Genomic DNA, 12,262 nt, shown 5'->3' on the forward strand with positions numbered 1-12,262 from the left:
GATTGCATTAAGGAAAGTTGTATTAAGAAAGGGACAGAAAGAGCAACCAACCCTGGAGTGAAGAGGACCTGAGTTCAAATCCAGCCTCAGACACTTGACACTTACTAGCTATGTGACCATGGGCAAGTCACTTAACTGGTAATGCCTTGCCAAAAAAAAAAAAAGAGGACGGAAAATTAAATCGGAATAAGATTGTGGAAGACCTTGAATGACAGTTTAAGGCATTTACATTTCAGTCTAGAAGCAAAAGGGAGCCGCTGCAGGTGGTTGGGACAGCGGAGTGATAGAATCAGACCCCTGAAGAATGATTGGAGAGAAGAGCTGCTGAAGCTACACCGGATAGGAGACATTACAACAGTCCAGAAGATCAATAATTAGAATTTTAAATTAGGTGGTGGTGAACTAGAATCCATCTCTTCTCATCCCAAACACCAAACCTGGACATTTCTGGCATTGTTTGCCCACTTCTGGGGAGGGGGGATTGCTGACCTGTGACTTAAACGGTATAGGGAACTCCCAGTGAGGAAACTCCTAACAGTGCAGATCGACAACTGTCCTGCACCTAAGAGATCTGCAAATGCCTGTGGGCATGGAGAAGTTTCATCAAGGTTACGGAGCTTGTCAGAAGCAGGATCTGAACCCAGGTCTTCCTGATTCCTGACTGAGGAGACGTGATCCCCTCGAACCCTCCATCCATATCCCTTTGCGGGGAGCAGAGGAGGGGCACGTTCTTGCCACAGTCCGACAAGAGAAAATTCACCGATGCCCCCGTTCACCCGAGCCTTATCCCTCTCGCTGCTGGACATCTCCATCACCCTGGGAAGGATGAGAAGAAACATATATTGTAGGAGTTCTTGAAGGCACAGGGACAGGGGAAAGCAGCCAGCGCGGCTTTATTACAAGCGGGAGCCGCATCATCCGCGGGGATTGGAGCATCCTAGGTTCGGGATTGACACCTCCTGGGGACCAGGCTGAGCGGAGCGGCGCGAGGCTGCAGTTCCGCCTCCTGGCCGCGCGACTCCGGGGAGGCGCTGTAGGCACTGCAGGCACCGCGTAGGCTCCGCCCAGCCTCCCCGTCCCCGCCTCCGCCCCGATCCCATGCTCCTCCGAGCTATTTTGGTTCCGGGACGGCGCGGAACTCGAGGTGGGGGGAGAAAGAGAGGAGAGAGGAGAGGGAGGAGAGAGAAAGAAAGAGAGAGAGAAGGAGAGGAGAGGAGGCAGATGAGTTTCCGGATCCGGCGCGGCGGTGGCGGTGGCGGTGGCGGCGGCGGCGGCAAAACTGAGGGTCCGTGTTGTGGGCTGTAGGTGGGTGCGCTGGGTGCATTCGCCGGGACGCCCCGCCGCCTGGCTCGGACCACGGGCTCCCTTCGCCGGCCCCGAGACGTCACCATCCCCAGGCCCCGCCCGGCCGCCTCTTCCTGAGACGCCGTGCACCTTCACCTTCCCATAATCCTCCTCGGGGGAACCTCCCCCTCGGCTCCCCTGACCTCCCCGCCCCCACCCCCTGACCACCACTCCCCCCCTCCCCGCCCCCTTCCGGCCCTCTGAGCCACCGTAGGGCGTCGGGGCCCCCCACCCCCGACCGTGGCGGCCTGCTCGGGGCCGCGTCCTCGCTCTGGCCCGCCTGACTCCCGCCCCTCTCCCCCCACCCCCCAAACCCGCTCTCTCTGCAGGCGACCCCCCCCCAGCCCCCGGGAACGCCAAACTGGGCAAGATGAACCGAGCAAAGCCGACCACGGTCCGCAGGCCCAGCGCCGTGGCCAAGCCTTCCGGTGAGCATCTGCCGCCCGCACCCCCTCCAAAGAACCGCCGCACGCTCGCCTCAGTTTCCCCATCTGTGAAATGGGAGTGTCGGCATGGAGGCAGCCAGCGGCAGTGGAGAGAGCCCGGCATGACAAGTCTCTTTAAGCGCTCCGCTCCTCGGTTTCCTCATTTGTAAAATAAGGGCCTTGGAACCGGGGACCTGGGCGGGGGAGGGGGGTGGGTTCCCTTCAGCTCTAGATCTGAAATTCTATGAGCTGATAAAACTGAAACCTGGAGCCAGAGCACCTGGGTTCGAGGCTAGTTCTGTCACTTTGCCACCTTGGGTCTCGGTTCTGGGGCTTGCATTTGGACTCTTAAGGCATCCTGTGAATTCAGACACCGCCTACCTTCTGCGTAGACAGAGGCACGTTTTTCATACGGCATTTCCCAGAGTCTTGGTGCAGTTTTAAACTTTCAAAGATTGAGGCTGCACTACACCTTTTGCGGCTCTCCGCATAGTGCGCAGAGCGTCGTGGTCCTCTGAGAACGAAGGATGACAGAAAAGACGGAGGTTTTGAATCTCTGCCTGTGAGACTTAGTGGTCCTGCGACCATGGGCACTTCATCCAACCTTCCTTCCCCTCAGTTTCCTCCTCTGTAAAATGGGGTCATACTGCTTCATTGTAAAGCGGAGACAGTAATACCCCAGTACATCATGGCTTATCTTCATGTAAGAGGTTTCGTGAGGCGGAAGCGAGGCTGTGTAAAATGTTTTGCAAACTTTAAAGCACTATATGCAGCTTCTGTTATTATACACAGAAAGTGGTAGTATTTGCTGAGGTAAATTTCTGGTTTTTTCACTCTGATTAATATGGTGCTCATAGTAAACTAGGATTCATTTAAATGGTAAAGAAGAACCTCCAAAAGACATCATCCAAACCCATAGTTGTCCTGATGTCTTAAACTGTCCCGTGAAGCCTTGATCTCAAATTGCAGTTTGAGGGGGAATGGCACAAGTTTTACCAGACATACAGGTTAACTTATAAGAGACATGATACAGTGGAAGGAACACCGGACTGTGGGTTAGGAGACATGAATTCTACTTCCAGCTCACTACCTGTATGACTCAATGGATAAATTACTTCACCTCTTGGCCTTAGTATAAGATTAGATTCAGGGGTGGGGAATCTGCAACCTGGAGGCCACATATGGCCTTCTAGGTCCTTGAGTTCAACCTTTTGGCTGAGTCCCAAGTTTTACAGAACAAATCCTTTATTAAGGGGGTTTGTTCAATGAAGTTTGTATTCATCCAAAGGGCTGCAATTAAGGAGTTAGAGGGTATCCTGAGGCCACAGGTTCCTCACCCCTAGATTTGATGGTCTCTGAGGGACCCTTCAGCTCTGGGATTCTATGGTATCTCTCTTTTTTCTCTTTGCCATAGGGCACCCTCCACCGGGGATTTCATTGCATTGGGCTCAAAAGGCCAAGCCAGTGAGTCAAAAGCAACGGTAGCATTGCTGAAGCCGGCTCCCTCAGGTTTACTTCTGAACGGAAGCGAGATGCTGCATCTGCTTTATCTGGAGCCTCGGCCCTGACTGGCCTCACAAAACGTCCCAAGCTTTCCTCTACTCCTCCACTCAGTGCCCTGGGGCGCCTGGCTGAGGCAGCTGTTGGCAGAAAAACGAGCCTTTCCCCCTCTATCAAGGAACCATCTGTGGTACCAATTGAAGGTAAAGTAATTTTCCCAGGCAACATGTTTTACACATAATCAGTTCAACAGGTACTTCACTGAGTACGCACTGTGTCCTTAACACTGTGCAAGTCACTATGGACTTCAGAAGTAGCTTGGTGTTTTGGCAAGAACATTGGACCTGGAGTGAGAAGAGACCCGATTATGAAATGGGAAGGATAATACTTTTTCACAGGGTTATTGGGAAACTCAAATCAGTGAATGTATGTAAGTACTTTGTAAACCCGTGTGAATGTCAGTTAAGTCTCAGATGGTATGTGCAAAGCACTGTACTAGGAATGCTGAGACAAAAGAAGCGGTAGTCCTTGCCCTTGAGGCCCTTACATTATACTAGGTGATACATCATGTAAACATGTAAGTAAATATGAGGTAATTTGAGGAAGGCGGACAGAGCACCTACAGCTAGGGAGGTCGGGAAAGACTTTGATTAAGAGGTGACATCTGAGTTGAACTTTGAAAGGAAGCTAAAGATTCTTAGAACTGGTGGTGAGCAAGGGGTGTATTCCAGGTTGGGGGGTGGCATAAATGCAGGGGATGGCAAGCTGAATTCTGGAAGTGAATAGTGTAGAATAATTCTGGAAAGGTAAACTGGAACCAGATTGTGAAGGCCTTGGGAAAGTTGCTTAGCTTTCTTAAACCTCAATTTTCTCCTCTGTAAATGAGGGGATTGGTGGCTGTGGAGAAGAATTCAGTAGAGAGGGGAGGTCAAATATGAGAGAGAGCAGTGGGCCAGACAGCAGTCCTGGGGGATAGGAGATGGGATCGAGAGCACAAGTGGAAGGGTTGACCTTGGCAAATAGGATGGTCACTTCATCCTCCTTACCTGGAGGGAAGGAGAAATGAATGAGTAAGGACTTAGGGCCCTGAGAGCCTTACCTCCTGCTTAACTGAGAAAATGCCAGCCTCCCATGAAGAGATCCCCAATCTCACCTCGTCCACACTTTGAAACTTGAAAGAAGAGGTGGTAGATAGAAGGGGTTGGGATTTTTGAAGAAATTGTTTGGAATAGCTGTTACTGGAGATCTCATAGGGTGTTTAAAGGGAAAGAAAGGATTATATGCATCCATGAGGATGCACCATAAGATTATGAAGCACGATGGCCTGAGTCAGCAATGTTTTGTTGCTTTATCCAGCTACCTTTCTTGGTCACTTTTAAGTGAAAAGAGCTTTGGGTTCTGAGTCAGTAGACTTGACTCTAGCCCTAGGACCCTCTCACTTTCTGTGTGACTTTGGGCCATTCATTTATCCCCGCTGACCCTCACTTTCATAACACATTTCTTCATCTTATGGGGTTTTATAGGAGGAGCAAGTGATACTATTTATGTATGAAAAGGCTTTGTGAACTCTACAGTGCTTTACAAATATGTGGCACTAATTCAATTTAATAAATGTTTATTGAGCACTTACTGTGAGCAAGTCACTGGGGATACAGAGACAAATGAAACAGTCCCTGTCCTCAAGAAGCTTTACCTTTTACTCTGTGGATACAACATATACAAAAAGATAAATGTTCATACTTGTATAGTAAAGTAAATTGAGGGAGGAGAGAGTGCTGACAACTTCAGGGAATCAGGGAAGGCTCCATGGAAGAGGGTGGCACATCTGTCTCTTCAGGATTCTGAGATGAGAGAAATAGTTCAGTATTGGGTTCAAGGAATGTCTATAGTCCTGTTTGGCTAGGACAGAGAATATGTGAATGAGTACTGTGAAATAAATAGAAGCCGGCTCATGAAGGGCTTTAAATTCCGTGCTGATCAAATAATATATAATAGCAAATAAGGTCGTTGATAGGAAAGTTAAAAACACTATATAGGTGTGATATATTGTTATTGGTTAGCCCCCTGTGTCTGTCTTCTCTGCTTTAAACAACTCTGAGAGATACCTGCCCTGTTTACGTTGCAGAGTAGTGAGGACCTAAGTAAGACAATGTCCAAATATGTGAAAGTGCTTTTGAAAAGGATAAACTGCTAAATAGTTCTATGTTCTTTTGGAAAGTCATGTGGACCTTCACTGAGATGCTATGAATAGTGAACTTTGAGTTAGAATCACTCAGGAGATAATAGTCCAAGAAATCAGCTCTGTGTCTGGTTTTCGTTTCTCACTTGGACTTAGCACTTGGTTGCTTTTGACAGTTCTGCCCACAGTCCTGCTGGATGAGATTGAAGCTTCGGAGTCAGAGGGAAATGATGACAGAATGAGGGGGTACTGTGTGGAGCCGTGAAGCAGCTTAAAATGACCCGAGCCAAACCGGACACCACACTGTACTTGAGCCTGATGTACTTGGCAAAAATCAAGCCCAACATATTGCCACAGAGGGAGTTATTGAGGTAAGGGACATGTGATAAACTGTTTAATGAGCTTAATGAGAACTGTAGGCCTCACTTTTGTCCTCGTAAGATCCCTCTCGTGTGTGTGTGTGTGTGTGTGTGTGTGTGTGTGTGTGTGTGTGTGTGTGTGTGTGTGTATGTATACATGTATATATGTGTGTATATATATACATGTATATATGTGTGTATATATGTAAGAAGTGTTCTTTGAAGTCCCGTTGACCTCATTATGGTATATTTTAATGGCTACATAAAAGGACAAGATATATGAGTTTCCCCCCTTGGCTCTTCACTGTTACGCCCTCTGTTATGATGTGATGCAGTTTGATCTCTGGGTGATCTCTTCCAGGCATTATGCAGCCTTCTTCGCCGGGATGCCTCCATTAACTTCAAAGCCAAAGGAAACAGCCTGGTTTCTGTGTTAGCTTGTAACCTGCTTATGGCTGCATATGAAGAGGATGAGAACTGGCCCGAGATCTTTGTCAAAGTAAGCCCTTCGAGAAACTTGAACTCATCGTTTAGGGTTGATTGACATATCGGGTGCTCCCGGAGGGATCATAGGCTGAATGAACATGTTTCCAGAGACCTGCCTTTCTGCTTGTCACTAAATTACACTGTCATTGTTTCTTTGATTTCACTAAGTATTTGTTGAACCTCGGGAGATAAGTGAGGTGTATGGCACTCCATCCTGATAGAGCTTTCATTCCATTTACCTGCTTTTGGTACTTAACTGTCAGAGATTTAGATCTCTGCATCTGGCCCTGAGCTCTCTTCTGAGCTTGAGACGTACATTTCCAATTGCCCGTAGAACATCTCTACCTTGATCATAGGATCACAGATTTAGAGTCATGATGGACCTGAGGAGCCTTCTGGTCCAATCTCTTCGTTTGATAGATCAAGATTTGAGGCTCAGAGAGATTAAGAGACCTGCCACGTTGTCATACAGCTACTGTCAGAGGCAGTATTTGAACCTAGGTCTTCTTAACTCCAAGACTGCCCCTTTAACCATTCTAAATGCTGCTGGTGTTCAGTAGCGTCTCAAATTCATTGGGTCCAAAACCGAATTTACCATCTTTCCTCCGGAATTAACTCTTCTCGTGACTTCCCTATCTCTATCAGTGGACCCAGCATTCACCCATTTTCACACATTTGAATCTTTGGCTTTAACTTTGTTTCAGATGCTTACTAGTTGTGTGACCCTGGGCAAATCACTTAACCCCTGATTGCCTCAGTTTCCTCAGCTGTAAAATGAGAATAATAACCGTGCTTCCCAGGGTTGTTGTGAGGATCAAATGTGATAATATTTGTGTAATGCTTCGCATAGTGTCTTGCCACATATTTAAGTGCCTGTGTGTTTATTTCCTGCCCCCTTCCCCTTCTTAACCTTCTCTCATCTTTCAGATTCAATCAATCACTTAGTTCTGTTTGACCTGCCCCCCAGGTATCTTTCACATTCCTTCCTTTTTATCCTGAACACTGCCGCTGCCATAGACCTGGAACTCATTACTATCTGCTTTACCTGCTACAAAAGCTTCCTAACTGGTTTTTCTGCCTCTTGGTCCCTCCTCATTTTGGTCTGTCATTCACACTATTTCCAGATTAAATCTTCCTTATGGACAGTTCTAACCCTTTCTGCTAAACAGTCCTGCAGTGATCTCCAGTTGCCAGTGAATAAAGTCCAATTTCCTTAGTCTGTCATTCAAGGCCCTTCACATCCTTATCACATAGTCAGAGTTGGAAAGGAGCTTAGAGACTGTTTTGTCCAACCAGTATCTGAAAATGAATGAATCCCCTTTTTAACCTACCTGACAGGTGGTCATCTGGCCTCAACTTGAAGATCTGTAGTAAAAGGGACCTCTACTTTTTCCTAAGATAACCTCTTCTGTTTTTAGAAAGCTCTATCCTTTCAGCCTTCTTTCCCACTGGCTCTTTATACATCCACTGTACTCTGGACAAACTGAATTTCTATTTGCTCCTTATACATATTTAACATTTTTTCACTTTCTGATGCTATTCCCTGTGCCTGGAATGCCATCTCTTCTCTGCTTATTAATGTCCACCTTAAATGCCACTTCATTTTAGGAAGCTAGGATTCATTCTTCTCTAGTGAGTAGTGATTGGATCTCACACAGCACTTGTAGTTTCCATAACATGGAGCTGAACAGGAGTTCAGAGGTCCTCTAAATCAGCTTCTTTATCTGTCATCTTACAGATGAGGAAACTGAGGCCAAAGAATTTAAATGTCTTAACCTCACATCACACAAGCGTTAAGTGTTAGATGTGGGACTTGAACTCGGATCCTCTGGCTTCTCACTTTGCAGTCTTCCATTGTACCATATTGCTGCGCTGCTCTTAACCTGTTCTTACAGTTGCTGCATTTCAGTTCTTGTACAGTCCGCATTTATATGCCTATTGCACGTTTGAATCAGATCCTCCTGTTAGGTTGCGAGCTTCGTGAATGAGGATAGGGACTGTTTCTTCTCCCTCCCCTCTCCCTTTTCCCCAGCATCTAGCATGAGCCCAAGTTGAGGATTGAAGGCCTTCACTCCTGAAACAATTAAAAGAGAAATTCAGGAGAATACTTAATGATATGGGGCAAACCATAAATGTTCTCTCTTCCTCTTCTTCTGTATGATTATCATTTTCTCTGGTCTTGCCATCCTGTCTAGGTTTACATTGAAGATTCCCTAGGGGAGCGGATCTGGGTGGACAGCCCTCACTGTAAGACATTTGTCGACAATATCCAGACAGCATTTAACACCAAGATGCCTCCTAAAAAGTATGTTGTTACAGGAGAGATGGGGCGCAGTGGAGGAGACCTCAGTGCTGGTAAGATGCCAGAAGAGATGGAGTTGCTAAGAGGGTGAAAGTTAGTGGTTGTATGTAAGCACTTCTGTGCCATTAACCTGGCTTGATGATCCTCACTCCTTTAAAGTTCAGCCCCAGGTATTGCCTTCCCCATGAATCCTTCCTTCCCTGATTTCACCCCTCTCCTCCTTCTCATCTTCTTACCCACTCCTTCCTTTGAGCATAAAAGTACTTCTTTCTGCTCAGTTTTTTATATAGGTCTTTGTTTGGAACTCTCTTTGCCCCTGTCCCAGGTAGTGTACTTTTTTTTATTTTTCAAAGAAATTTTTTTTTCAATTACATGTAAAGGTGTTTAACATTTGTTTTTTAAAAATTTGAATCCCAAATTCTCTCTCTCCCTACCTTCCCTCCTGCCTCATTGAGAAGGCAAGCAATTTGATACAGGTTATACATGTGCAATCATGTAAAACGTATTTCCATATTATTCATATTGTGAAAGAAAATGCAGATAAAAAAAGAAAACCAGGAAAAATAAAGTAAAAAAAAATAAGGTAGCATACTTTTTTTGTGCACATGTATTCCTCTCCATGCTTCCCTCCAGTGGAAAGTATATTCTTTAAGGGCAAGACCTGTGTTATTAGCTTCCAGTCCCCAGCACCTCTTGTATCCAGGTATATGCCTGACATACACACGGTAGGTAATTAATAAAGCTTCATTTGAGGAAAGGGGCCACCAGCTTCTTTCTGTGGGAGGTGCCACATGAGCTAGGTGTTGAGGGTACTTCAGAATCAAAGGTGAAGAGAGGTTGCATCACCAGGTTCCCTTTCTCTCTAGGAAACAGTCCTCATCCTTCCCTTACTGAGGAAGAAGACAGTCAGACTGAACTGCTGATTGCAGAGGAGAAGCTGAGCCCAGAGCAAGAGGGACAGCTCATGCCCAGGTACGTGGAGTCTGAGCACGACTGCCGTCAGTGAATTTGGGATACAGAGACAAAAATGGTCTAGAACAGGGGAGGGCTTGGCCACTGCTTTTGAGAACAGAGACCATTTCTTCCCATTTAGTTAAGGTGCTCTCTGCTCTTAGTTGAGCATAGAGGCGCTGTGAATCACAGGCTGGGAAGACAAGAAGAGCCAGACTCGAGGTGACTTAGGATTGTCTTCTCTCATCTTCCTCAGGTATGAGGACCTTGCTGAGAGTGTGGAAGAATATGTCCTTGACATGCTTCGGGACCAATTGAACCGTCGACAGCCTATGGACAATGTCTCCCGGAATCTCTTGCGGCTCCTAACCGCAACTTGTGGCTATAAGGAAGTGCGGCTGATGGCTGTGCAGAGGTTGGAGATGTGGCTGCAGAACCCCAAGGTGAGCAATGAAGGAGTTGCCATTGGAGTCCACCATGGTCTTTGTGTCCATGAGTATCTGTATGTCGACCCAGAAATGGAATCGTGTCCTTCAGTCTTCTCACTCATCTCTCATCCCTGCAGTTGACCAGGCCAGCCCAGGATCTGTTGATGTCTGTCTGCATGAACTGTGGCACTCATGGTTCAGAGGACATGGAGGTCATTTCCAGCCTCATCAAAATCCGGCTCAAGCCCAAAGTCCTCCTCAACCACTACATGCTCTGTGTTAGGTGAGAACCTTGAAAAGCAGATGTAAGGATATAGGGAGAAGAGAGGGCAAGAAAGGTTTTGTCCTAGTACATATTCCTAATCATCACTCACTCTGGCCTTTGGTTTTGTTTCCAGGGAGCTGCTAAATGCCCACAGGGATAATCTGGGGACTACAGTCAAGTTTGTGATTTTCAATGAACTCTCAAATGCAAGAAACCCAAACAACATGCAGATCCTGTACACTGTGCTGCAGCATAGCTCAGAGCTGGCCCCAAAGGTGCTCTTGGATAGCTTTTCTTCACCGTTGATTCTAGGCCATTTCATTTCGGGGGCAGCAAGTAGCAGACTCCAGGAGATCCAGCCTCTAATTAAGAGGAGGATCTTTAAACTGATTGGGAGATTGGCAAGGTGTAAATAATTGGATATATCAGCATCTCACGCTAGATTAACTTTCAGAACCCTGACATTTGACTTTTTGTGTTATGAACTCTTTGGCTGATGGATAGTCTTTGTAAATATGGTAATACTTATAGTAATTACTTGGGTCTGTGGGTTTTCCTCCTGAGAATTACTTAGAAAGGCCCTAGAAAGAGAACTGAAGATTAATGTTAGGTTGACACAAAGCACGAGAGTAAAACACTAGTTTTGTGGAGGGCATAGTAGTAGTAGATATCATGTCAGTTCTTACATCTGACCTTCTCTCATCTTTGGCAGATAGGGCAGTATTTCAAGTAAAGAGTTCAGACCATTTAGAAACGTCCTCTTTTTTCACGGCCGTAGATTTAATACTTTTAAAGATGTTGGATTATGTTTGATCTTAACAAGACCTTGTCTTTGTTTTCTTTGTGGATCACTTTGGCCATAGTTCCTAGCAATGGTGTTCCAGGACCTGTTGACTAATAAAGATGATTACCTGAGGGCTTCCCGGGCCCTGCTTCGAGAGATAATCAAACAGACCAAGCATGAGATTAATTTCCAGGCATTTTGCCTTGGGCTCATGCAGGAACGCAAAGAACCACAATATTTAGAAATGGAGTTCAAGGTACTTATATCTTTTCTTGGTGCTTTCTGTGTTTGGCTGCTACATTTCACATAATTCTGATTTCTTGGTCAGCTTCTTGGTATGATTTGGAACCTTCTCATTTTTCTTGTGTCACTGGAATTCTTATGCAACTGTCTTTTATTTGATTCATACCGTACTCTCTTTTCCTCATTTTTTAATATTTACCTGATAGCTGGGCTCTCTACTGATTCTATTAATTTTCTCTTGCCTAACTCGCGAATATCACTCTTTACTGCCTTCTAACTCCCCTAGTTGTAGATGAATTCCTTGATTATTTCTTGCTCTGTCATCCGTTCATTATTTCACTTTCCAGTACTTTTACTATATGTGTGACTTTCCCATTGTCCTTTCTCCTTGTATACTGAATGACTTGACAGAACATATCCCTGGTACATGGCTCTCCCGATGTGAATTTATATTAAATTTTGGTTTTAGGAGCGCTTTGTGATCCACATAACTGACCTGCTGGCTGTATCCATGATGTTGGGCATAACAGCCCAAGTGAAGGAGGCTGGGATTGCATGGGATAAAGGAGAAAAGAAGAGTAAGTCCTAGAGAACTGACTTCTTTTGGAGACAGGGCAGGCGAGAATAACAGATGGTAGGAAAGTTCAAGAGTGGCAGTGGCCAGAGACCTAGGTGCAGGTGGCATTCAGAGCCTCTCAGGATCTAAGGGGGTCAGTGGATTGATTGTGCTTCAGACAGTCAAAACAGTGGGGCCTGTTCACAAAGAAGAGTGCTAAAGACAGCAACAAAGGAGGCTTCTTTTTTTTCTGTTTCTACCAATATAATGAAAGTGTTAACATAAGCATTTCAGCTATGGATTCAGGGGCTGCTGGCTAATTGGGAGACTATTCTCTTGGCTTCTTTTACTGTTCCTGTTTTGGTCATCACATTTTTTGCGAGTCCTTCAGCGGAGTTTAGGAGGTGAATGGAAAGGGGCTGGGTGACACATCAACCTTT

At 45.9% G+C, this 12,262-nt stretch overlaps 1 protein-coding gene across 1 annotated transcript in view; it reads left to right on the top strand.

The window, feature by feature from the left end:
- The first annotated feature begins 1,699 nt into the window (after positions 1 to 1,699).
- The window catches only part of INTS1 (integrator complex subunit 1), a 47,683-nt gene continuing 37,120 nt past the window's right edge, over positions 1,700 to 12,262 (top strand). The window contains 14 exon segments of the mRNA XM_036741320.1: positions 1,700 to 1,778; positions 3,189 to 3,281; positions 3,284 to 3,472; positions 5,625 to 5,684; positions 5,687 to 5,794; positions 5,797 to 5,819; positions 6,169 to 6,306; positions 8,489 to 8,648; positions 9,462 to 9,567; positions 9,803 to 9,989; positions 10,112 to 10,257; positions 10,373 to 10,514; positions 11,103 to 11,279; positions 11,736 to 11,844. Of these exon segments, the coding sequence (XP_036597215.1) occupies positions 1,715 to 1,778; positions 3,189 to 3,281; positions 3,284 to 3,472; positions 5,625 to 5,684; positions 5,687 to 5,794; positions 5,797 to 5,819; positions 6,169 to 6,306; positions 8,489 to 8,648; positions 9,462 to 9,567; positions 9,803 to 9,989; positions 10,112 to 10,257; positions 10,373 to 10,514; positions 11,103 to 11,279; positions 11,736 to 11,844 (1,702 nt within the window). The 5' untranslated portion in view covers positions 1,700 to 1,714.

This window comes from Trichosurus vulpecula, chromosome 1, assembly GCF_011100635.1.
Source record: "Trichosurus vulpecula isolate mTriVul1 chromosome 1, mTriVul1.pri, whole genome shotgun sequence".
NCBI lineage: Eukaryota > Metazoa > Chordata > Mammalia > Diprotodontia > Phalangeridae > Trichosurus > Trichosurus vulpecula.